The sequence below is a fragment of the Pezoporus wallicus genome, unplaced genomic scaffold (genome assembly GCF_028554395.1).
Source record: "Pezoporus wallicus isolate ANWC-B61680 ecotype Strahan unplaced genomic scaffold, APGP_CSIRO_Pwel_v1 contig_8013, whole genome shotgun sequence".
Lineage (NCBI taxonomy): Eukaryota > Metazoa > Chordata > Aves > Psittaciformes > Psittacidae > Pezoporus > Pezoporus wallicus.
In genome coordinates this window covers 90129-117019 of record NW_026636761.1, presented here as the reverse complement: position 1 = coordinate 117019, position 26891 = coordinate 90129, and the positions used below count along the sequence as shown (strand labels likewise).

The 26891-nt window shown below is 44.2% G+C and overlaps 1 protein-coding gene across 1 annotated transcript; it reads right to left on the bottom strand.

Moving 5' to 3' along the window:
- Positions 1–1643: 1643 nt before the first annotated feature.
- On the bottom strand, positions 1644–22253 carry LRRC8A (leucine rich repeat containing 8 VRAC subunit A). The gene is made up of 3 exons (XM_057401477.1): positions 22122–22253; positions 10220–12383; positions 1644–7165 (listed from the first exon to the last, which is right to left on the bottom strand). Exons 2-3 carry the CDS (start codon positions 12374–12376, stop codon positions 6890–6892), a joined length of 2433 nt encoding a protein of 810 aa, XP_057257460.1. The 5' UTR covers positions 12377–12383; positions 22122–22253; the 3' UTR covers positions 1644–6889.
- Positions 22254–26891: the final 4638 nt, after the last annotated feature.

Below are 26891 nucleotides of genomic sequence, written 5' to 3'. Positions count from 1 at the left end.
CACGTGGAACATGGGCAACCCTGCAGCAAAGCGAAAGTGTTCCAAATGCCCTTTTGACTGGCACAATTACCTTCATTTCCTCCTCAATAAGTGTTCCTATTGACACCACTTGGAGCCAAGCCAGCTTGCCAGTTCAGGCACTCTCACTGAAACTGCTGCTGTTGGAACTGCCAGGATTATTAGGTAAGGAAAAGTTTCAGTTAAGTCTGTTGTCACCTCTCCTGAAGCCTTTGATACGATTGGCAACAAGGGACAGAACACTAAATGAGAAACAAGGAGCACAGGAACTATGATTAGTATTGAATTGTGTTAAATAGCTTATTAGTATTCAAAATTGCTTAGATACTTGAATGCTTTTGTTTTCCCTGAAATGGCAGTCATTTCCTTCACGTTATCAGAAGCCTCAGAAATGCAGTAATTTTCCATCAATAGAATTCTCACTTTCATCCACAGGTAGAACCAAGACAGCTACTTTAAAAAAGTCAGCAATGTAAAAAGCTTATGGTGAGTAGGAATAGAGGGCTTTACCAGAACAAACCCAAATATAGTTCCAGCTGCCCCTATTGCATCTTTACTCTATGCTTTTTAGTAAGCTACATATAAAATTTGGAATTACCAGGGTTAAAAGTCTTTTTTGCAACAACAACAGATCAGTTCTTCACCCTTGTATTCCTTCCCCATCACTGCATTGAAGTCCTGCAAAAAACAGTTTTCTTTGATGATACCTTTCATTCTTTCCTTTTGCTCAGCTATTCAAAGAGGTGGTAAATCTTTTGCCGAAGGAGCTGCAGTCCAAGTGAGCCTTAGATGACAAAGGGCATTTTGTCCTTTCCTTTCTTGGTACAGTCCTGTCAAGCATTTCATTAAAACCCATCAGCTGCTGATAAGCAGCATCACAGACCACCACCTTCCACCCATCTCGCAGCCTGCTCACATTTTCTGTCCCTCAAGTGGGGCCAATGTCGCTGTGGTCAAGCAGTCTCAGACAAAGGAAACAAGGGAAGCCAAAACACAAGAAACATACCTTTCCATACCGTCAATGAGCTGCACAGAAACTCAAAACTGCCTTTGAAAGTTAAAGGCTGATTCCCTGTACCACATCATGGACATGCTCAATCAGGAAGGACACTCTCTGACAGCATTTTCAGTTGAAGTAGTGTGTGGGGGTAGGCAGAGAGCTAGGAAACACTCAAATAATTTGTTACCAGTAGTTGGCTGAAGACATTTTTTATGGCAACAGGCAGTTTTCTCCATTGACTTCAGTCCCTGTCCCTTTCCTAGGGAATGAAAGCACAATATGCATTTTGAAAACCCAGCTGAGCTTCTACAGGACTTTAGACAACGCTCCAAGTATCCTACATTGAGCAACATGAACTGCTTCAGCCATTTGTTAAAGTGAGGGTGAAATGTGTAAGGCAGTCCAGGCTTGTCACTGAGCAGGACCTCTTGCTGCGCATCTACTTTTTGCTGATTCATAAAGGAACATTATAATCCACAAGGACTCATGCAACGAGTAAAAAAAAACCCCAACAATCCTACACAATAGCTGGAATTATTAACATGTCTTCTGAAAGGCAAGATCATGGAGAGCCAAGTGCCTTTGCATATAGAAAACTTAAAAGAAAGCAGACATAAAAGGAAAATGCAAATGAAAAAGTAAAACTTTTATTCTGTTAAAGTGTTCAGTCTTACAAGTCTTTCAGAGAACACAATAGCAGCCTTCAGTGCTTAAGGTGGAGGTGCTGTTGATCAGCTGCCCAAACAATCCCCCACACAAAGTGAATGTCATGATTCTGAAATGTTACATCAAGTTGCGGGTCTCTGATGCCAAACCACAACCCTGCTCATGCATTTACAAAATGGGAGTGGAACAATGTTTCAGCCATGAGTAGTGTCTTAAATGGACACATTTGTCAACTACAAAAGATGACTCAGGCTCATTAGCCCCCTTCTCATTAAGTCTCCTCTAGAAACATTTCCCCTTTGTTCAATAAAACTCCTTTAAAGGAGACTGAGAGGGAGGAAGGGAAGAGCAAGCCCAGAAATGCTAAATTAAGCCTTTCTTCGTGTGACTTCACCTTTGCTGCTGGGGGTCCAGCAATTCAAGTACAGCTACTTTTGAAACAGGATTTCAGAGCAGAGATACCTGGAGGACTTCATGCTGCTGAAGGAGTTGAAGATTAACCTACCACTGCAGCTGGAGGGATGGAGGGAGATAGGTCTGAGTCAAGCCATACTCTAGTGCAGACCCAGCTCTGCTTCCCGCTCTGTAAGAATGCAGGTATGACAGAAACCACTTTGCTTTGGCACATACTCAGTGAAACTACGGGATCCATTCTGTGGGCAAACAGTGGGGAAAAGAATTTCCTTTTCAAATGCAATGAGAAAAAAAGAAGCAAAGTTCAAGCACCAGTTGTACTACTTACCATTCAAACAGCCTTACATTAGGTAACAGATGACTCTACTGTTTATGGAATGACAATACTTTTTGTTAGGGAGAAGTCAGGCCAAAAGTAAAGAAATCTCTCCATGTCTGAAAGAAAAAGAATCAGAGGGAAGAGCTGGCTTCAGGCAGGGACTAGTCCAAACGCACTTGAAGGAGCCAGTGCCTCTGTGGAGAGGTTACATTAATGTCTCTCTAGAGAAGGCACAGCTATTAATGAGGAAGAAAAGTTACTCCTCCTCTGAAGGACGACTAAAATTTTAGCCATCCAAAGAACTCAAACCATGCGACAAAAACCAAAGCAGACAAAAGGTAAGGAAAGGAAACAACGTCACAGCTGCTGAATCAATAATAGTCACAACTTCTTTCCATACACCTCATCTTCTGAAAAGGATGTGTTATTGTTCTTGGAATTCCTAGAATCACTGGTTAGAGAGGGGTAAAATGTAAAGAGGACCTCAGTGTGGCTGAGCAACAGAAAGCCACTTAATACTATTTATGGTAATAAACACCAAAAACTTGAAAATGAAGTGAGCTAAATGGTGTATAAATGGTAATTAAAATAAAAAAATGAGGTAGGGTATCACCAGGAAGTGATAATTAATATGAAAGAAACCACATCATGAAAGATACCTGTAACCATTCAGACTGGCAGAGAAAATTCACTCCAGCTGCTGAATTAACTGGGGACCACATAATAAAAGCAGAAAATAAGCTTAAACAAAGAACAACTTCAGCTAATATTTCAGTGCATAGTTTCAGATATTTAACACATTTACTAGGTTTGGTATTCTTTGCCTTTCAGCTGGTTCAAAATAATTAGTTGCAGTTTATTACTTTTTGGGGTATTTAGCAGGAAGAATAGAATTCCATTTTACTAACCTTCAGCCCTAACATGGGATGAGCATGCTTGTGATCTACAGGGGCTCCAAAAAGTCATTCAGCTCAGAAGTGCTATTAAGGAAACAGTTGGTTTCAATTCAAGTTGTTGTCTGGTTTAGCAGCTAATAAATAATGTGGTTTGCTAGAGTGCTTTGAAAAGCCTGTCAGAAGAACAAGACACTGACCAGACCGTTGATTGTCTGCTAAAGTTGGAACATTTTCTCTACACACAGATCAGTGTCAGAAATAAACCCCCCAAGCTTCAGTTTGGGGGAAGCTTAAAGGCAAAAACATAATATACACTGATTGGATACTTGCAAGTGAGGAAGGATTGTTGATGTAAGCTCATCCCTCAAAGACTGAGCAATCCAGATGTATGGGAAGTGGATGACTCACTCTGCTGTGGGTTGTTTTGCAGCAGTCCTGAGCAGTAAACATATTCAGGACCTCACGGTTTAGACCCTATCCTTGAAGTTTTAAAGCTTCTTCCATCTTATCATATGAGACTGATACACTGGAATCTGTATCTATTTGAGGGAAGACCAAGAAAAACATATCAGGAGTAAATAATACATATTGCTGTCTTACAGTGGCCATGGATTTGTGTGCCACCCAATACAGGAAGGTATGAGCCTGCTCATCCCAGTTTTGCCACACAGGAAGCTATCTCTAGCTGTAGCAGCCATGACTGAAAAAACTGAGCTTGGAATATTGTAAGTGCAGCAAAAAGCTAGTGTTTCCATGCATGCTCAGTACTGGCCTGTCTTACAATTGCTTTGCAGACCTCAGGCGTAGGGCAGTCTACACAGCAAGCAGCAGCAGTATAGCTCTGTTATTTGATCAGAAGTTAAGAGATGGTCTCACTTCTAGCAGAATGGCCTATTGTCCACTTGTCCTATGGACATACATGGCAGTTCAGGAGGCTTGCAAGCTTCTAAAAGCACTGCAGCAGACTTTCAGGAGCTGCTTATAGAAACTTCTAATCTAGCTGTGTAAAGTTTAGTTTGTATAACTAAGACCACACCTGGAATCAAGAGTCAATGCATTCATCTATTATCTAGACATACAGAAGAATGTCTGCTCCTGTAAGCTAGGTGAAAATCCTGTGAAGTGCTTTGCCCTTTCAGTCCTGCCTAGTGTAAAACACATTTTGTAAACCAGTTACCCAGTTGTCTTGAATTCAAAGGAGAGTTCAAGCCTCTATTCAGTAGCCATTACTCTCCAGCCCTATCTTTTGGCACAGAGAAAGGGGAGGAGGGAAGATGTTTCCTTCACCACCCAAACAGCCCCAACACCCACCAGAAGGAACTGACTGGAAAACAGTAGTACTGTAGTTAAGCCTGACGCCATTCCTGGCTTATTTCAGAAGCCTTAAGCCCATCTAGCAATTTCTGTCCTCCCTGTTGATCCAAAATGCTCATGCAAATAGAACAGGTTCAACCCAATAAGCATCAGCATCAATACTTCCCCATCCTTTCAGCAGTGGCCCCATCTCTAACACAATTTCAAGACACTAACCCTGTTAGAAACAAAAAGAGGTTTTACAGTACCCTGCCTCCCAGATACAGAGATTCAATTATATTTTTCCCTGGCCTGTTTAAACTTCTCATAATGAATGGACTAAGGGAAGCAAAATTTACATCTTTCTTAAAAGCAGTTTTATAAACAGATCTCCTGGATTTTAATGTAGCTTTATTTAAGCATCTGAACATCAACAAATCCAGAGCCCAGTTAACATTGTTCATGGTTTCAGCATGGTTTGTATATATATATTTCATATCTTACATCTGATGAAGAAAGCCACAGCGTGCCTTATTGCCCCAACATCCAAGGGATCACCACAATTTGCCAAGCCAGGGAACTTGCTGGCAGCTTGTCCAGGAACCACTCTGGAGATGGCTGCAGTTTCCCCCCTTTTGTACACACAGGAGGCCTCCAAACTTCTCGTGCCTCAGCTTGCAGCACTCCACCTTGGAGCCAACCTGTTGTTCTGATTCAGAGTATTACAGCCAGGACCTGCAGGCCCATGAGCCTCCTCTTCCTTCTGATGGAAAAGAGCAGACTTAGGGTGTATCGTAGGCACACCTTAACCACTCCACCTTAAGGACATGATTATCAGTAGCTATTACAAGTTATCTACCTCTGCAAGTGCAGAAGCTTGGGGTTTTTTTTTGGTCAGACAATACCAAACAGGTCAGACTTGTTTCAATAAAGACTGCTCTGTCCCAGGGATCTAGAAGAGCTCAGTCCACAGAGGATTCTCATACCACTCCTTAACACTTGAGGGAATGAAAAGGGGAAGAAACAGGAGGGCAGGTTTCTTTTCCAGCACCAGGTTCAATCAGCATTAGCCTCTTATTTAGGCCAAGAGATGTCACAGGACCTGACAACTGTTGAAGTGAGGAAGACAACAATAAAGAACAATCAAGCAGATCTGTAGACTGCATTCATGAAAAACACTGGCAAAGCCTCTCACAACTTAAGAGGAGGAAGAGGGGGCAAGAAGTGCAGAGAAACCTGGGTGTCCCTCTTTACTAACACCACCAACCCCAGGAGAGACCCCAGCACACTGGCCAGTCCTATGTTCATATCTGATATGTGACAAAATACCAGGAATTTAAAAGTAGCTTAAAAACCTTAAAAGCCAGGTCCAGAAGCAACTCAGTGCTCCGGGGAGAACAGATCAGACAGTCCAACTGATTTTTATCCAGATCTTCTCCCACTTGCACTATAACCATCCACTTCAGAACAGGATAAAGCTCTGGAATTATGTCAGTTAGTGCCTCCAGCACATCAGCTGAAGTATGGAGCATGATCCACTCATCAGCACAAGAGACTTGAAAGTGTTAAAATAGTGCAATCTTACATTTAAGATGGAGTTTGGGGTGTCTGGTTCCTTCTCCAGAGGCAGAGGAGAAGGTGGGGAGTGCAAAGGGGAAAGAATTAGTTTAAAAAAAAAAAAACACAAACATCCTGCATTCAAGCTCATGTCCGAGAGAAACTTAGCCCCCAAATCCTAATGCCAGCATCAAGATCAAGTGAGCTGTCTGCATCCCATTCCACCCCACTGCAGGGCCTCACTGACTGAATCTGAGTCAGGGGACAGTACCAAGTGTCACAGAGATGGAGATTCAAGAGGTTTCCTAGTCTCTTGATCTTTGCTTGCAAGACACTGAACACTCAGTCCGTGACATGTATAAGCCCTATTTGGAGCAATGCAGCAATCCCCACGTTTCATTTTCTCCTCCATTCAAAGATCATTCTTCTCAACAGCACCATCCACCTCATCCCACTTCCTGTCCAGAAGAACAGCAACACCTCCTATTCCCACAGGCCTTTGCTCAGAGGCCAACTAATCTGTCTTGATCCTCATCCTGATCCCAAGCTTTCCCCATCCTGCATCTGAGGCAAGAAGCAGCCTCAGAGTCATGTCTATTCAGGGACTCCTTGGCTAGTCTGGTAGTGATCAGAGGGGAGAAAGGGAAGGATCTGGGGAAAAGAGGAGTGGAATGGCCTTTTGTTTCCTTCTAGTTGGTCAGAGGCTTTTCCCTTTTTTCCAGGGGTTCAAGCTTGCTCTTTGTCTGCCCTCCACAGACGCTCTTTGACTTCCAAGGGCAGTGTGTTGAACAGGTCCTCCTCTACCACAAGCCCACTACGTTTCAGCAGAGGACATTCCCCCAGCTCCACAGGCAGGCACTCCAAGCGGTTCCCTCGTAGTTCTATCTGTGACAGGTTTGTCAGCTCTCCAACCCGGGATGGAAGTGACTGCAACACATTGTTTCCCAGGTTCAATGTTCTCAGCTTCCTGCACTGGAACAGCTCTGGTGGGAGACTCTCAATCTGGAAAAATCAAATCAATCAATCAATCATAGGCAAAGTCACCAGCAAAAGACACACTCATGAAAGACCTAGAAGCCCATGCAATGCTTAAGGTTTACAGAACACTTGGTTTTGATCATCCACTTCTCCCTCAAGTGAGCTCCTGCTTTCAACCATCAGGACTGTTCCCATAGTAAAAGTCACTACACCATGTCTGTATGGATTCCTCTTTCAGACACTGCATTAGGGATCACCAATGATGGTGGCTAAAGCAGAAGACATCACCAAGGACAGAACTAGACAACGAGAAACCTGCTCACAGCTGGCTTATACTGTCACGTGCTCTTTCCATCCCAAACCCTTTATACCATTATTAGATCATAGCTCCTTTGCTTTAAACAGCCATAGTACATTATACTGAACACCCGAAAAGACTGCATTTAGTCAGGACTCTTAGTTTGGCTGTAGTAAGAGCAAAGGCTACATGGGTACAATTTCCAGGCCCTGAGAACTGGGACTATTCTTCCATCATTTCTCTCAGGCTTTGAAATGCTGCAAAGCTCCAAAGGGGTCTTTTTAACAAAATGCAACAAAAACCCATGAGGGCAGCACCACCTGCATGTATCCATGAGTCACTAATTTAGTGAGGCTTATTTTAATAATCCAATCCTCCCAAAGAATTTCTAGGAAAACAATATGGCTTAACCAACACCAGGCTAGAAACTACATCTAGCAATTCAGTATTCTCGCCTTAATTCCAAGTCTCAACTTGGAGGCTATCATTTGCCTTTAAATGCAACCATGTCCTTTTTAAAGACTTAAATTATGCATGATATCATTCAGGGCTAAATTAGGCTGTAATGAGTTCTGAATGAGATGGACTCCAAGGAAGAAAAGCCAAAATGAAACCAGACCAATGAAAGACACTTCAATTCAGTCATTGTTACTGTTACTGTTGAGTGTTTTGCAAACAGCAACATGCAATCAAATGATCACAGGCTCTGGAAAATAATGGTGTTATTTAAGGGACAAGTATTGGTTTAGGAAGGAAGCAATGTGCTACAAGACAGCCTGCTTCCCAGAATGGTACACACCAGTACCAGCCAAATACAGAAGTCTCTATTTGCTAAGACTGCTGAATGCCAGTCCTACCAGTGCCTGTGTTTCTTGCCATCACTGTTTACTGTAAGCAACCAGGCTGTTAGAGCCGAAGGGCAATTGTGGCACCTGCAGAGGCTGCAAGCAACTTAACTGTTTAACTGGGTCCTCACCCCCTTCTGCTTCAGAACAGACTGGAGAGAAGGCTGCTGCAGCCTTCCTGTTGCATTAGCACCTTTTTCAGAAATGGGTGGTGCCACACTATGCTGCAGAAAATGGAGCTGCCTCTAACTCCTTTCATCCAAGAGATGCTCCACCCCAAAACTGCAGAAGATACACTGCAGATTAACCCTCAGAAAGCTCTGCAATGAAGGTTGCCAGAAGATAAATGGTGCAGAATTGCCTGCATTTTGAACAGTATCTTAAGAATCTTTAAGACTCCCTCATCTTCGGTTAATGCCATTCTCAGAAACTGCCCCTATAAGCCCCACTTGTCCCAAGAAAGTAGTCTGGTTTTTAATTTAATAGGAAATTATGTGTGCATACCAGGACGTTTACCAGAGCTTCAGGCACCCATACAAACAAAAGCACAGTCATCCAGTCTGTTAGTGCTGGGAAAGCCAAGTGAGCAGTTATTAAACTGGGATAACCAAATGGCTGCTGCTTGTCTGATGCTACTTTTCAGTGGCACAACACAGAACTGAACTTCCAGACACTAACTTCAAAATGCTGGCTGGAGTTTTAGTAACTCTGTGTAACACTGAACTGCATTAACAGTTAAATCCCTGATCAGAGAGCATTTCCCCTGTGAAAAGCCAATTCATACTGCAGCTGCTCTGTCTGCCTCTTACAGGCAATTTGACAATGTTCAGTTATTAATACATCTTGCCAACACCACTAAGGATCTTGATATATGGCAGTGAAAATCAGGACTGCTCCAGGACAATTCTATTGCATGTTCCCAGAAGAACCCAAAAGCCACTAATTAGATCTGTCTGTAATTTGTAGTTATGTTACAGCCTTTTGCAACTCCAGGTGGTAATAAACTCCAAGAGAAAAAGAGCCTCCCAGGAATTTACAGACAGAATGAATGAAAGCTTTGACAAGTCAGTCAGCTCAGAACATCTGCGCAGTCTCTGTGATACACATGGTAAATGAAGTCTCCTTAGTCCCAAACACAGGCAAAGATTCAGGAAAAAACACGGGTACAGTCTACTTTAAGCAAATAAACACCCTCCAACACAAGCCAAGAAACAACTTGTGGTAATCAGGTAGCATAGCACCCTTGGTCATCCCCTCTAACCTGCCCTGTGCTTAGACAGACTTAAACAGTTAAGGCTTAGACTTAACCTATCTGGGATTACACAAGAAAATCCACAGCCATCATGATGAGGCACAGCAAGGTGCCACTGTATTTCCTCCCTTCTGAAAAATCAAGGAATTGCCACAGTTCACATGCATCCTGATAAACCTGGTTTAGCTCACTCTGCCCCAAGTAAGAACACTGCAGAAGATTGGTTTGCTCTCTCCAAAGTCACATTAAGCCACAAACATACTGCCCTAGATGGCTGCTGCCACGGTCTATGTACATGGCTGAAGTACATTGGCTCAAGTGCCTAGTTCTAGATTAAGACTACTGTTTCTCAGATCTCTAATTTAAACCCAAAACTGATGTCAGTCTAGAGACTACAAGCTTCCAACTGCAGAGGAAGAACTGACAGCCAGGATTTCCAAACAGTCTCCAGAAGACACTTAGAAGAAATGCAACAGAACAAGGGCTGCTCAAAGAGCCTGGACTTATTTGCAATGTTTTGCCTTGGATAAACCCCTCAGAGAGAAACTAAAGCTTGGGAATTTAAATAGAACAGCAGTGCCAGGAGGATTTCACACACCATTACAGCATGTTCAAACACACAGGTAACAAGTGCCAGAGTTGCTTTTACTCACACAGGAGCACTCAGCTCTTTGCTCACTCACCCTGTTGGCTGTCACAGCCAGATTCTGCAGGTTTTGAAGAAGTCCAACATCTGGTGGTATAAAAGTCAAGTTGTTGTGGCTGAGATCCAAATAGCGAAGTTTCCGGCAATAGAAGAGCTGGGTGGGGATCTTCTCTATCTTGTTACGATTCAGGTAAAGGCGTTCTAAGTTGGTTAAGTTGCCTATCTGCATGGGGATGTAGGCAATGTGGTTGTACCACAATTTAAGGCAAGTGAGACGATGCAAGTGCTGGAAGCTGATGATTTCCTCAATGGTCTTTAGGTTATTGTCCTTCAGGTCTATCTCCTGCAGATTGTGGAGGCTAAAGATAGAGTGAGGAATGCGTTCCAAGTCACAACGGATCAGCTCAAGCTCTGTCAAGTTGACCATTTTCTTAAGGCTGTTGAGAACAATAAGCTTGGTGCCTTCATTGTTGATGGAAAGCTTCTGAAGATGTACACCAACATCTGTCACCACCTGCGGCAGCTTGGTGAGGTTACTCTTCAACCTCAACACCTTCAGCCTCTTCAGTTCCCTCAAGCCATCTATCACAATGTACCGGTTGTTTTCAGCACTCAAATTCCCTGTCAAATGAAGCTCCTCTAGTGTCTTCAGGCTATAGATCCAAAGAGGAATCTCCTTAATGTCTGTGAACTTGATGTGGAGAGATTTCAAATTCTCCCTTAAGAAGGCAAGTGCTGGAGCTTCAATTTTGGCAGCTGTGTGGTAGAGCCACAGCTCCTTAAGGCTGGTGAGCTGAGCAATGCTTGGAGGAATAGTGACATCAGGGATAAGCTCCAGCTTCAAGACCTCTAACTCAATGAGGTCAAAAACCGTGTCAGGGATGCCACTCAACATGAAAAGATGCAGTTCCAGCTTATCCTGGGAGTTCTTGGTGATCCTCTGGCGCAGCTTCTCCAAAGTCCACTCATTGTTGAGGTTCAGCTGCCGCAGTTTGTTCTCACTCACCTCTGACAGAAAGACAGCAAAGCGCTTGGAGTAGAGGGGGTCATACTGATCGATCAGATGGAGCATAAAAGCAAAGTCATTTTTCACATCAGGGATGTCACTGTAACTGCTCTCCTCCCGGATGGACTCAAAGGAGTATTTCTTGAGTGATCGCCTCAACATCCACCAGAGTGTGTACATGCAGATCAAGCCATAGAATATCACCAGGCTGATGTAGAAAGAGGCCAGAATCTTGAAGAGAGTGGCCAAAGGATGAGCACAGCGGTACATCCTGTAGCCAGTCAAGCTCTCAATGTCCACTTTACAGTCAACATCAAAGGTTATGTTGTTAACATAGTAAACAGTATAACAGATGATCAGAATGAACTTGATCACTTTGATGATGGTCTGTCTCATGTACAGGCGATAAACTATATCTCCCTCTTCCACGTGTGTGCGGAACTTCTTCACTTTCTCAAAGAGTGCTTTGGCCTGTTCACCCTCCTTCTTGTCCAAGACACCAGTCTCAGATCGGTCCACAATCCCTTGCTCAATTCGAGACTTTGTTCTCTGCAGCATGGGAACAGTGGCTTCCACATCCTCACTGACTGTGGAGGATTTCTTGTCCATTGAGCCATTCATTTTCCCAAACGCTGGCTTGGTATCACTCTCTTCAACCACTGTCTCAGATAATGCCCTTGTTGTCCACGGAGAGTCAAAACACTTAAGCAAAATAGACACAAAGTGCTCCAGCTTGGAGCTGGTCCTTGGGAATTTGAACCAGAAGTTGCTACATGCCAGAAAGATGAGAGTATGTAGCAGCACCAGGTAAGGAAAATACTTGGCAAACCAGTGAAGACGGTTCTCATAACACACCGCATCCACGTAGTTATACTGGTGCCGGTCCAAATCGTATCGTATTCCCGTAGGTCCTATATCAGTAGAGGGAACAAGACTAGAGTTATAGTAGGTACGCTCCGGGGTTGCAGCTGTCCAACCTCTGACTGAGTCATTGCAAGTGTCTTTGGTAATCCATTTACAGGGCAGACAAATCATTTTGTCCTGGGTGACCTGAAGTGTCCCTCCAAACACTGCAATCATCAGCATCACTATGGAGATGTAGTCGGTGAAGACGTCCCACCATGGTTTCAGGATGCGGTACGCGGGCTGAGTATCAGCAAAGTAGCGCAACTCAGTGACTGGAATCATGATTCACCTGAAAGAAAACCAGAAGCAGCATTACAAGCTTGAACTGTTTTGTTCTGCTTTTCAAGAGAGCATCCAGAAAATCATGGTAAGTGCTGGCACAGCAAGACTGGAATTAGATGAGACCCAATTTCAAGTCACTTGGAGACAAATAGATGAGGCTTTTTGCGAGTAATTTGTTACAGCCAAGGGTGGTTTGTTGCTGTCTTCCCTGACAGATGAATTGTCACAAAACATCAGAACTGGTACTTATCATTAGCAGTCTGTGAGGCAAGACATCCACACTTAAAGAAAAGCTCACAGAACAGACTTAAACTACCTTGGCCAGACCAGTATTTGGTACTTTACTAGTTTTATCTATGGATTTTATTTCAGGGATGAAGGAGTTTGCCAACACTGCCAGAAGTGATAAAAGAGCTAGAAAATAAGTCTGTATTTTGTGTGGTTCTCAAACTCCAGGGGCAAGGAAGAGGATTTACTTACAATAGTTGTATTTCCTAGAACCACTTCATCGATGCAACTCAACATTACACTGATAAAGCAATCTAGAAAAGGGAACAAGGCTGCCTGATGACTTTTCCTTCCATGTAAATCGTTTTGGCTTTCCTCCTCTGCATTCTCCAAGGAAAGATTAGTTACATGTCCTCTGACAGATTCAGTACTGAAATCCTGTGACAGTTACTCTTTGCCTTATTTACTTCAGAATTAGAGGAAAGGGGAGCCAGATTTAAAAGAATTTACTTCCCTGAGCAATCAGTCCCACCTTGAGCTCATCTCAGCTGGGATTTAAGTGTCAAAGGAAATCAAAAGGTTCTGGGAAGCAGAGGCCTTATGGCAGTGCTTGTTCTGTCCTTCAGACTTTCAGATGAAACCAAGCACATTGTTCAGCAAGCCAGAGAAAGCCCGGAAGCCAGACTGATCCGTGGATAACTGAGCTCACAAAACTCCCATATCTGACAGGCAACAAAAGCAAAGAACATGAAGTCATCGTAACTTGTTCTAATGATGGTGAAAAAGAGGTAATAACACATCATACTTGCTAACAAAGTTCAGAAGTAGGACAACATTCAATCATGTTTCCCCAGCCCACAAGATATCATTTGTACAGACAGTGTCAACAAGTCCTGGGGATTCTGCAGGGTCAACAGCAGGTTTCTACATAGCACTGGATGGGAGAAAGCTTCCTCTAACAAGTTTGACTCCACCTGCTTTGGTAGAATTCAATTTTGCACATAAAATGAACCTCCAGCACAGAACTGCAAAGGAAGCCCTACCTAATATGAACTCAAAAAGCACCACATTCCCCAGAGACACTAAATACAGAACTGCAGTCCCTGGTTTGCTGCTTGCAACAATAAGTGGTAAAATGCCAGATTTGACCTAGTGTTAAGTGCTAAGGCTGCAAGCAACTAGAGGTGGTAGATTGAAAGATGACAGTGATCTCTGAAGAAGTGTTTGCCCTTCTGCCCATCCAGTTCCAACACTACATTAGCCCAAAAGACAAACTGGGGTAACTGTACAAGCAAGTTATTATTTTGGGCTTTTTTGGAGTAAGGAATTGAGAGGAGAAAAGGCATTATCTGTTCCAGAACCTCAGAAAAACAAGTAGAATAGCAAATCTACTGATTTATCAACCAGTGAACAACAAACAACAAACTTGGTACAGGATGCAGAAACAAGGGATGAAAATAGCCATATACAGCACTGTCAGAAGAAACTAGACCTGGCTGCGGAGCACTAGTGAGGTGTGACACTAGGCATGTCTCTGCAGAACAGATTGCATTGAGTGGATTAGGGCAGGAGGATTTACACATTCACAGGGAGAGGGAAGAACAGGCAAAACTTCCGAACAGCACCTGAGCAGCGAGAATAAGAGGAGTGACAAAGATGTTCAGAGCCCCCCTCCAAGGTCTGATGCTTGTCTTCTGCAAGGGCCTTCAGCCATGCCCCAGCTTCCTTCTCTGAATACCTCCACCTCAAGAGAATCTATTTTCAAGATACATTTGAGAAGAGCTGCCTGTGTATACTGCAGAAATACTAATTCCAGGATAAACACTACAGCCCCCTGCACTCCAGAACACTGCAAATGAAGGCAGCAGTTAAAAAGCTTCATGAATCACAGCTCCTGGTGACATATGTCTCCTCAGTTTGTCTACATAGACAAGAAAATTCCAAGTCAGAACCCATTTCATATCTGTATTTTTTGCAGGAGAGTTCAAAGCTCTGACACATGCCTTTAATCAATACTGACAGCAGCTCTTCAGAGGCACCAAACCAGGATATATACATGATTTCTTGCGTGTGCACTTTGTTTTGTTAGGACCCTATTACATCAGGCTAGGAAAACAAGACAATTCATAGAGAAACCAGGAAGTTCAGCTACTGGAAAGTTTCAGAGCCAGGGCAGGACCACTGACATACTGCCGGACTACAGGGTAAAGCAAACAAGACAAGAACAACTTGCCCTCTCTGTCACCCTCTGCATCCCTCCCACCGCAACCAGACTGAGGGAGCAGAGTCCTGCACTTCCACAGTCCAAATAAGAGAAAGCCTGGAAAGCTTTGCAAAAAGGCTACTGCAGTTATCTGCTGGAACAGTTAACTTTGACATTGGCTTAGCTTCTGAAATCCAACTATGCTTGCAGGTCAGCACAGCTTCAGCTCTCCCAGGCTCATAACCCAGGGGAGGCTTTGAGAGCAGAGGTCTTGCTATACAGGACCTTAAGGCTCCATGAGAGCCCAACAGCAGTCTCCCAGCAAGTACATACCTTTCTTACACACTTGCCAGATGTGATGGAAAGCTTTTGTAGTGACTCCTTCTAAACTACATCTAAGAGGTAACAAATGCTTCCATACCATCCACTGCTCTCCATAATCACTGTGCAAGATCCTCTTTTCTTTTGAGGAACATGCAGTGAAAACACCAATGTTGTTTATAAAAACTGGTCTCTATGTAAACAACTCTTTACTCCTCCCACTCCACACTGATGGAGAAAACACACATATATTTATCTCTTTCCTCCTCCCTCCAGAGCTCCATCACTCTTGGCAGGGAAACTTCTGCAGGAATTGTCAAGGCCTTTCATAGTTACTCCTAGAAGTAACTGAAATAGAGAAGATCTCTTCAGGAACTGGGGTCTCGTGGCATTTGCAGCCTTGAGCTGTAATGCTGGGTTGCTAGTTTTGTTCAATCCAGGAAATGCCTAATTTCTTCTCACAAGAAATCAACCTTGTGCTTACTTTGATTTGTATCTCAAGATAGCTAGGAAGGAAACCAGCCCAGCAAGCTCCCTAATTCTATTTACTAGTTACAAGGGGTAGGAAATTTTCCTTTACATTGTGGACCTCCAGGACAGCTAAAAAAAGTCATCCAAGAGTCCCATGATGGTCTAGTACAGCTCAGTGTCAGCAATTAAACCCCGGTAGGGTGGAGCAGGAAATCTGCCTTCCACTAACAATGACAGGGTCACTGGAAGAAGAAGGGGATATTCACATCAAAGTCCCCACTCCTCCTGGTAACAGTGGAGACCCTGTTCAAGTCCCAAAAAAAGAACAATTAAACTGGGGCCACCTCTATAGAAGCTGGAATTTGCCATGTCTGCCTTAGTCTCAGAATCTGCAATAAAAACTGCCCACCAAAAACTTAAGAAGGCAGGTCGGAAAGTTGCATCCCTCCTCATCCAGATTTCCCACGCATGCAATTAATTTCTAGATCCTGAAAGACTGTTCTGCATCAAGATGCAAACGTCACCTTTATTTTGTGGACACCATTTTGCAATCATTTTAGAACGTGATTCTTGTTGCAACACTCTCCCTTCTGGATTAGGGCAAGCAGTTTTGCTAATGGGGTTGGTGACAACATCAGACTCACTGCAAGAAGTCAGATTCTCAGGTGCCACCTCTGTCACTTGACACTACCCTGCATGGTGGGATTCTTCCCATCAAGACTGTGATCCCAACCACTATACAGAAACCAAGCAGGTAGCTGGAACACAGACCCTGCCAACAAGCACACAGGCAGCAGAACAGAACAATTTACACGGAAGATATTATTCTGGCATAAGACTAGGAATAAACCTTGTGTGAAGACAGCTGGCCAAAAATAAAGTTACTTTCCTTGTGACCAAGACCAGACCAAGCTCCACAGGACCAGAAGGCATACTGCAGAGGATCCAAGCTTCTGCTTGAACTCAGGAGTTGAACTCCACCATGCTTTGTCAGCAGGAAAGTGTTTACAGTGAAGAAGCTTCATTTGCTAAGATACTTCAGTCATGCAGCCTCACTAAAGGTGGAGCACAGAACACATGAACTGAGTGAAGGACTTTATGGACAGGAACAGACATAACTGTAAAAGAAGTATGGTGGCAGAGCAGTCATGGTGAAGAAGGATCCAAGGTCCTCCTTGTACACCTCATGTTGCAAAACTTCTCAGTTGGAGCTCAGAAACAGGCAATCTGCTTATGATACAGTCAACTGTTGCATGGAAGGCATCAATACTAAGATTTTGAAGGAGTGCTTTGTTCAAGTTTAAAGGCAAGCTGATTTCACAAAATTTGCATAAACTGACAGGTAGGAACATCTCTGCCTAACCTCCTGTCAACTTATTAGGAGTATAAGGAAGTCTTTTAAAGTATAATTAAACAGGCAGACTTTAGGTATCACACAGAGGGGGAAATAAGATAGTATTAAAGTGTTTGTCTCGGGTGTTTCAGCTTTTGCATTCCACAGTACTCTCCCAGCTACCACACAGTCCCTGAGCAGTCCCTCACCCCCAAGAAATGACTTGATCTTCGAGGGTTTCACCTACACCAAAGCAGCAGTACTTCAAGCACTATAATTCCTATCCAATATCAAAAAAAAAAAGTAAAATAAACTTATCCTTTATAGCAGCAACATCCGAGATTGTACAGGGAAAGATCTGTACGCCAAAGCTTCATCATCATATAGCATGATCAATCCAGCCTAAATAAATATGCATCTGAAATCTCTGCACATTCTATGTTTAGATACTAAATACCTCTTCAATCCCTGCAGGTTCATCTGGATCCAGGTCTACATCCCACCATAAACTCCTATTGCCTGATGCCCATCCCTGCCTTAGCCTGCTGGGCACCTACCTACAATGTACAGCTCAGCCTCACCATTAATGCTGAACAGGCTGATACAACAGAAGAAACAGCAGTTTCAGACTTACATAACCAGCCTGCCAAACCTACCCAGACTTCAGCCAACCATAAGCATCACCAAGTACTAATCCTATGTTTCACTAGACACACCTGGAGGAGAAAGATAATCACGCATGTTAGAAGAACAGGGACATTCTGAGCACACCACACCTAAATAGTAAAGCCAGTCAGAAACAAGATTAAACGTATCTGGCTGACAGAGACATCATAAAGCAACATGTACCTTACTAGATAAAGGCTGAGAGAGCTGAGAATATGAATGCCTTCCACAAACCTCAGGACCCCTGTGGTATTTAACAAGTTTAAGGTATTAACAGAACAACTGCTGCAGAAGCAAACATCCTCCAGTTTGGAGGATTCCTCTATATCCTAAACCATCCAACCTAAACAAGTGAAGATTGACTTCTTGACAGACATCTGGCTGAGTAGTGCTTGAAAATGCTGCCTGCAACAGCTGGCCAGCATATCCAGCTAGGGGCAAAGTGAACAGAAACAACATTGCTGTTCTGTTTCACTGGCTAGTTTGACAGCTTGACTCATCACTTGCTGAATACTTTATCCAGCCTCCTTCTTTCTGTTACTAATGGAGCTACTGGCAAAATAGGACTACATGCAAGATCTCATGACATGCACAAGAATTTCAGTTTCCAGCCTTGCTTCCAGGACCTTCCCAAAATCAGGGAAGTCCTCCTCACCTTTAGAGGCATGCAGCTTTCAAGTGAGGCAGTCTTATAATACAGTTTTAGACAAGTAGACATGGATGTTGGAAGTAGACATTTTGTGTTGGATCTTGCAACTCTTATCTTCCACTACACATACTCTTTAATTTTCACTGGATTTCCTTCTAAGATTGGGGGCTGCGAAGCAGAAGTCAAGCACTGCTATGATAATTTCTTACCTCTCAGAAGCTCAAAGAATGAGAGAGTTGTTCATGTGCTGACAGCATCAGAGGTAGATAAGGGAAACAAAAACCTTGATGCTGTTAAAGCTATAGCTCTGATTATTGGCGAGCTACAACATGTTGCAGTAAGTTTTCAACAGAACAGAGCTTCCCTCCCCAGCATGCTGCCACCTGAAATCCTAAAGAAGGGCAGGACACAGAGTTCTTTGTTCAAAAACCAGGAAATACAAGAGCTTTACTGGTCAGAAGTGGGACTGGGAATTTGTGTCTCCTCACCCGTGTTTATTACACACAGCATTAAAGGGAAAAAAAAACATGAGGCTGAAACAGAACTGCTTTCAGGCACCCCTCAGAAAACTTTCCAAGCACAAGGACAGCCACGTGATCAATTAGAAAAGTCCAAGACATGTGGTGGAAAACCTCAAGTGATTTTGTCCTTTGCTGTTTAGAAATAAACAGCAGCAAAGTGGGATGCCAAATCCCTGACCAACCAACCATTACCCCTACATCAGGCCCTTTCTGCGCTAAAAAAAAAACAAATCCCTTGTGGAAGAGCACATCTTCTGAGATAGAGAAGTGAAGATGTGACGTTTAAAGGGTCATTTACCACTTAGACTAGTGGATAAAGTTGTGGAACAGCAGCTGCCAAGCTTACGCTGTTCATTTGGTGCGACAACCAGTGAACTCAACACTTGAGAGCCAGGTAAGTTGGTCTGCACACAACCATCTAGCAGGTGTTGGTTCATTCAGCCCTTCCCAAGCCACAAGACACACAAGATGAAGTGAACCAACTGGGTCACATCTTTACTCATGAAAAAGAATAATCCACCTACACTATGGATAGCACTTTATCATCTTTAAGCCAGCTACCTATTATTTGACTTTTTCCGTCGGATTCAAGACAGACATTCTTAACAGCCTAGTGCAATAGCTTCTGTTTGCCATCATGCCAGCAAGCATGTCTTAACAGGCACAGGGAAGAACATCTGCACTATCAGAACAATCCACGCTGGAGACCTGGTGTGGTCTGCCACATTTTTTGACTTCTGACAGTATTTTGCCCCAGCTGCACAGAACTGTACATGGTCCGAATTTACCAGCATCACTGACAATAGGAGCAAGGGCTATATGTCAGTGTCATACAGCTATGTAAATTGAAGTGCTATCAGATGACTTTCAACAGTGACACAAAACAGAGGAAAATGTCTCTGTCAGCTGATAAATTATGAATGTACATGGTCACAGGCTTCCTATCCAAAATTCATTTTCTCTTTGCCATTAGAAAGATGCTTCAAGGACAGAGCTATGGAGCTTGCCTTGGAGAAGCACAACTGCCTTATTTCAACAGGACACTATGAAACATTCCCCTGTACTGACTAATGCAAGTGATTGAATTAATTTTATTAGTAACTACTTAAGATACAGACAGCAACAGCGTTAACTTGTAACAACCAGACCTCAGAGGCTGCAGGAGAGAGCTCGTGAGCATTTAATTCCAGCATTGAGAAGTCATACAAGAAAATGTAACCAACTATTTCCAGATAAAGACAGAAATGGTGGACAGAGCAGAGCTTTGATGTATCTAACAACAGACTAAGAAATCAAGACATTAGATTCAAAGTGAGCTAAAACTTTTGAGGATCTCAATTGATGACAGACTGTCACAACAGACACAAATCCATGGGTGTTACACAGCTGTTTTCAAGCTCAAAGAAATGAGCCAGTTAAGATGAAAGAAGACGCAGATAAGAGCAAAGCAAGATAAACAAGACATCAGCCATCAGCACAATTATATTTAGCCTCACTCTGAAGAAAGAAAAGGAATAAGCCCCTATTCACATATTCACCAGACCCTGTAAGCCTTGCCTTCGGGACCATAAGTTTTAAAACAGGGACTGTGACTCCCAGCTCAGAACATTTTCTGACTACAGTAGTTCATTAATAACGGACAGGCCATCTAACCTCTCATCACTAAGATCTTATAAAAACCCAGACTCTAGAGGAGAGCCTATTAACTAACCCAGTACACACCTTCACTGTGCACAAAGGCAGGCTGCAGCTAGAGAAGCAGCTTGCAAATATGTCACAAGAGGAGCTTTGTGAATAGCTATGGCAATTTTATAGTAAATATTAACAATGTGAAGTACAAAGGAGAAGGAAGCACTATTATATCAACAGGGAGGTCATGACTGAACAGCTTTTAGTTTCAAATGCAGTTTCATAGCTGCAGGCAGGGCACCAGCTACATCAACTGGATTTCAATCCCCAGTACAAAATACATGCGCCACATCGTTTAAGGAAAATCCTGCTTGGAAGCATTCAAGATATACCCTTTAAAGCACAAAGACTGTTGAAAGTCTATCCAGTATCAGTGTACATATCCTAAACTGAAGCTATTTCTGAAGACTGTTGAAAAAATGCTCAGAGAAAGCTCACCACACTGCAGCTAAATAATTTTTAACCATTACCAAAACAATAGCTCTGCACACACAAACCCCCATGAAGGAGCCTCACACCAAACGCGTAAACCCTTCTCCTCTGTGCTCCACCACCACTCACCTGACATTGCAGCTCCATTTTCCTAGACACTGTTTAGGCTCAAGTTAAAAGGAAATAAAACTCACTTGTGCTGTTAACTACTGAACAGAATCCTTCTTTAGAATGGGAAGAATTACAATGAAGGCCTCCAAAAAGCTGCTCCAGTCCCAAAGCAAAAACATAATATCCATTTGACCTCCACTGCTTATGTAAAAGCATTCAGTAAGTCACCATTGGAAGGTTTCAGCCATTCCACATTTCAAACATGGAAATGCTAGCTTCCAACACATGGCTTTGAGTATACTTTAAGGAAATGTTTATGTATGTCATCTTTGAGCTACATGAATAAAGCTAGGGCTTCCAAATACCATGAGAGGATTAGTGTGAAAAACAAATCTGTGAACTGCCCAAACACTAACCAGAACATCAGACAAGTCTTCGGGATATTTGCATTCTGGAAGCAACATGCCACACAGCTAGCTGATCAGAACATGACCTATTTGGAGAGCATTTCTCCTCTTGAAGATAAGCACAGAATTGTGCAATACTTTTCATCACCATCCTAGGGAAGGTGATGAAGGAAGCAGGGAGTTTCTTGTAACTAGTTTCTGTCATTGCCTAATTGACACTCACATGGGTGACTCTCCAGCATGCTCCTGAGAGGTCACTGTGAAAGACTGCCTAGGAGATGCCTATACAGCAACACAAACATCACCCTGCAGGAAACAAAAGCTCCTACACCAAACTGAACAGTTCTAGCTGCTCCTCAGCTATATTCCTTTTAGACAGCAGTCCCCAAACCATTTATTGGACAGCCTTCAATTATTTACCATTTAGTTACATAGGGTTTATGTAGGCAAGAGTTAGATGTATGGGTGAATATGTAACAGTTATGTTTACTTTGGACAATGCTCAATTTCTTTTTCATTGTCAAGCTGACTAAGAGCTCACAGAACTTAATTAGCACACCACCACTCTCCCCATATCACCCTCTGATCAACCATCTTTCCTCCTTGCTCGTTATGAGTCATCTCATCACTGCCCTGTGCTTTGCAACTATGTTTAAGTAGTATCCTGGTCATTTTTTTGGCTTTACCACTCAAGAGCTGGCCTGTAGCCCTTACCCTGCAGCTGGGTTCTGCTATCTGCACTTCAGTTCTCTGTGCTGGACGTGGATGATATTCCTGCGTGCTGAATCCTGAGCGGGTGCTGAACCGCTGCATTCCCCACACGCCATGGGAACAGCTTCCCTGAAATGAAATGGAGATTGTCAGCAAGGAAGAGGGGATCGAGTTTATAGAGGGACCATATCATGAAAAAGTTTGGTAAAGGCTATCTAAGAAGCAAGGAACAACTCACGACGGTCACCAGGAGACTCCCTGATACCTGACAGATGGTGAGAGCTGTAACAGCTAAGTAAAACTCACAGGAAGGAATCTTTTTGGAGTAACCGATATCATTCCAAAACAAGTTACCAAGAAGTGGGTACTGCAGACCCAGCCAAAGGAGATGCTGAATATTAACACTATAACTAAGACTAAACTAGTGCAGATAGATTAACCTCCTGGAGGAACAATTCCTTTTAGATAGCAAAAAGGATGAATGGCTTTACTACTTCCTACTCTGAAAAGCCTGAGTACTTGAAAATGTAGATCATGTTCCTAACCATTCTGGTTTCAAGAAACCGTCCCCTTTTCCTCTCAACACACATCCACCAACACATATCCTTTCCAAGTGGCAGCAGTTTAGCACCACCACCAAGAATTACAACAGCTTTTTTTCCCCCCTTCTTGCTTCCTGCATGTCAGCACAGGGCATGGGAAAACTGACAAGGGAGCAGCCCGGAGCACCAAGGGATCTCTCAAGCGTCCATCCTCTTATCTATGTAGGAGAGGTCAGCAGAACATCAGAAAGCATTTTGTCAACAATGGAGAAGTGAAAAGGAAGAAAAACCACTGGGGAAAGAAACCCACCTCAATACTGGTGACGATGCTCAAGACGACATGCCTCCTGATCCCAGAGCTACCATTAGGGCTGACAGATTTTGAAGCAGCACTGTCATACCCACAGCTATTCTGTTTTAGCTGGGACAGACTGCTGCAAAGGAAGCGTTTAAGGGAGAGGACTCTCTGACCTTCTCCCCCACCTCCTCTCAGGGCCTCAGCACCAGCCCGAAGCCCAAACAGCCCGGCACCATCCGCCAGCCCCACCTGCCCACAAGCCTGCCACACCACCTCAGGCTTCCAGAGGCGGAAAACACATCCTCTGTAAGAGACACATTAAAACCCAGCCATCTTCCCTCCCAGGCATAAATAAAGGACTTCACCCCGTTGCCGGAGCCCCAAGGTGCCCCGAGGGGACACTCGGCACACTTGACAGCCCTGCCTCGCCCCACAGACTCGGAGGAACCGACTTGCCCCCAGCCCCGGCTTCGCCGCCAGCCGCCGGCTGCCCTGCCGCCTGACAGGGCACGGAGGGAAGGAATGACTGCCCACTTAGTCAGCAAATCCTCCCCTCCGGCGCTGCGGGAGGCAGCGCTCAAACCCCTCCTGGCCTCTGCCGTCCCCTCAGGGCTGCGCCCCCCCCGCCACCACCAGACCCCGGCCACAGCCCTGCCACGGCGGGGTCCGGTTCCCCTCACAGCCGTCCCACCCCGCCTGCCCGCACCCAGACCGCAGTCGGTCCCCCCCTCGCCACCCGCTCGCACCCACCTGGCCGCCACAGCCCCCACCCTCCCTCACGCCGGCTCGAGGGCGCGGCCGCCATCTTGGTGCAGGGCAGAGCCCAAAGTGGCGGGCGTCTTAAAGGAGCCTCAGCGCCGGGCAGGCGGCATCTAGATTTGCAATCCAGAATTGATTATTTTTTATTAAAAAAAAAAAACAACAACAAACACATTTACCTCATTATTAAAGTTTATGACCCACTCATGATCAAGCCTACCGAAGATACGTTTGGAGTACTGTGGCCAGCTCTGGGCTGCTCATTACAAGACAGACAAGGAACTACTGGAGCGGGTCCAGTGGGCACCACAAGGATGATCAGGGGTCTGGAGCATCTCTCTTATGTGGAGAGACTGCGGGAGCCGGGCCTGGTTAGTCTAGAGAAGACTGAGAGGGGATCTCATTAACGCATATAAATACCTCAAAGGCAGGCGCCAGGAGGATGGTGCCAGACTCTTTTGTCACAGGACGATTAGCAGCGGCCATAAACTAAACCCCAGGAAGTTTCACCTCATCGTGAGTAAGAACTTCTATACATCAGGGCACTGGAATAGGCTGCCCAAGGGGGGGTGTGGAGTCTCCCTCTCTGGAGACATCCCGAACCCGACTGGACACGTCCCTGTGTAAGCTGCTCTGAGTGTGCCCACTTTGCAGGGGGATTGGGCTAGATGATCTCCAAAGGTCCTTTCCAACCCTAACAATGCCATGATTCTGTGATTTAATGTCATGCATATACAGCAACACTGTTCGACAGTCTGTGTGCTGAGGGATGGCAGCCTCTTGTCCCTCAGGAAGAACAGGGAGGAAGGCCAGGCCTGCTTTAGGCCCTGATTCAAGCTGTGTCACCACAGTGAAAACACAAGGGTAAAAAGCTACAGCTGCCATGCCCTGTGCAGGAGGAGGGATGATATACATGTGTTCAGCCTGGAGAAGAGAAGGCTGTGTGGAGACCTCATAGCAGCCTTCCAGTATCTGAAGGGGACCTATAGGGATGCTGGGGAGGGACTCTTCATTAGGGACTGTAGTGATAGGACAAGGGGTAACGGGTTCAAACTTAAACAGGGGAAGTTTAGATTGGATATAAGGAGGAAATTCTTTCCTGTTAGGGTGGTGAGGCACTGGAATGGGTTGCCCAGGGAAGTTGTGAATGCTCCATCCCTGGGGGTGCTCAAGGCCAGGCTGGACAGAGCCTTGGGTGCCATGGTTTAGTGTGAGGTGTCCCTGCCCATGGCAGGGGGTTGGAACTGGATGATCTTAAGGTCCTTTCCAACCCTAACTATTCTATGATTCTATATAGAGCCCAGGCTCAACCACCCGGTCCTCCTCTCACACACCCACAACAGCACAACACTCAGATGGACACCTGGTTCCCACTCTTCAAACCACCCAGCAATAACCAAGAACACAGAAATCATTCGTATTTAGAGGTGGGGCAAACATGGTCCCGGTTGGTGGAGAAAATGTGGTAAAGGTCTCACTGGATACCTCAGAAAATAGCATCAACATGAAGGGTAGGTAACAATAAAAGAACGAAAATCATATCAATTGTAGCTCTTCCCACTTGTTCCTCAAGGACCAACCTATGTGACGTTTCTGAAGTGGAATATTTTGAAAACCCTGTTCCATTTCTCTAATAACAGCTCACTGAACGAAGGCCACTGAGAAATACAGCACCAGGAATAGCAACAGCGGTGTGTTAGGAGGATATATCCAACAGCAATTTTGTGGTATCTGAAAAGAGCAGGCTGATTCACTGCTGCTTTTTTTCCTCTGGCTGACTCATTGGGAGATACTGGACATAATTCTTTTAAAAATTCATAAAGGATGGTTCAAAGGCATTCATTACAATTTCATTACTGCACACGAGGCAATCCTGAGTGGTTAAGTGCAGCAAATCTTAACTTGTGTCCAGCAGTGATCACTGTGACAGTAAAACAAGCATATCTCTGGCTTTCTAGGAATGTGATAGGTCTTAGCATCCTCCTGTAGCCATAGGCACAAGACCTGTAACAGAGGAGATATGACCCTACCTGCCAGGAGACTGTTTTAGACACCAGTGCAATAGCTAGATTTGAAAAAGAAAGTATCAATAAGAAGAATTGTTCATGTCTAGATGCAACTGTTAAATTAAAATGCCCTGAAGAAAGAGAAGGCCCTATTTTTCCTTGCGTTTTACAACACAAACTCAAGAAGGTTGGATGTGTGTTTTTCCACAGTGGCCACTTGCATATTATCCAGCAATGTCTGCTGGATTTAGGTGAAGTTACATGTTACAGTTGAACCCATATAAAGGCCAACAACCAGGGAGGGTGCAAGGATGGCAGGGGAAGGGGCAAAGAAAGCATAGTGAGGGCATCAGGAGGGAGAGGATAAATGGCATTGAGCTATTAGATGGCTCAGAATGTGCCGTGGACACTCTTACAGAAGCACAAGTTTTCCTTCCATCTCTTTGTTTCAGTGTTTAACAGGAGTTTAGAAAACAAAGAGTTCCTATCTCAGACATTCCCTCCTGCTTAGTCACGGCAGGGATGCTGTAAATCTAGTGGCTGGACACCGGCTTAGGATTTGTGGACCTTTGGCACAGCGGATGTCAGCCACTTCCTTTCCCTGTGGCTCACTTTTTCCTACTGTGAAAGGGAGACAGCAATTACTCACTCAGGAGACCGACATGACCTGATTCATCACTGCATGTCACAAAAGGAAGAAGGAAGCTGAAAGAGGACAATTTGCTCTCTACACCTCACTGCAGCAATTACCACCTCTCGTGACCGGCGGAGAATTCAGCTCCTGCATCCGTGCGCTGTAATCCCATTCTGAGGCTGCTGTCTCCCTGCTCACCCACAGCCCAGCGGTTAGACAATGCTGCAGGATCCTGCTTTAGGTTGTATCGTGACAGTAGGCCATTATCCTCTGATGAACGTAATACTGATGCCTTCACCTTCTCTACTAGGAGCCATTCTCTTCTCCAATAGTATTAAGCCTGCAGGATGGAATTTTTGAAAGGTTTAACTGACTTTAAAATTCATTCTTTAAAATGACTGAAGGCTTCACTCAAAGGGAAATTCCTTGTCATTGCTATGCCAAAGCAATTACAGCTATACCACAAAAATTATCCCACTATAATTACGCCGGTATGAGCTTCCATCTGAACAATATCCTGGAATGTTTTCCCAA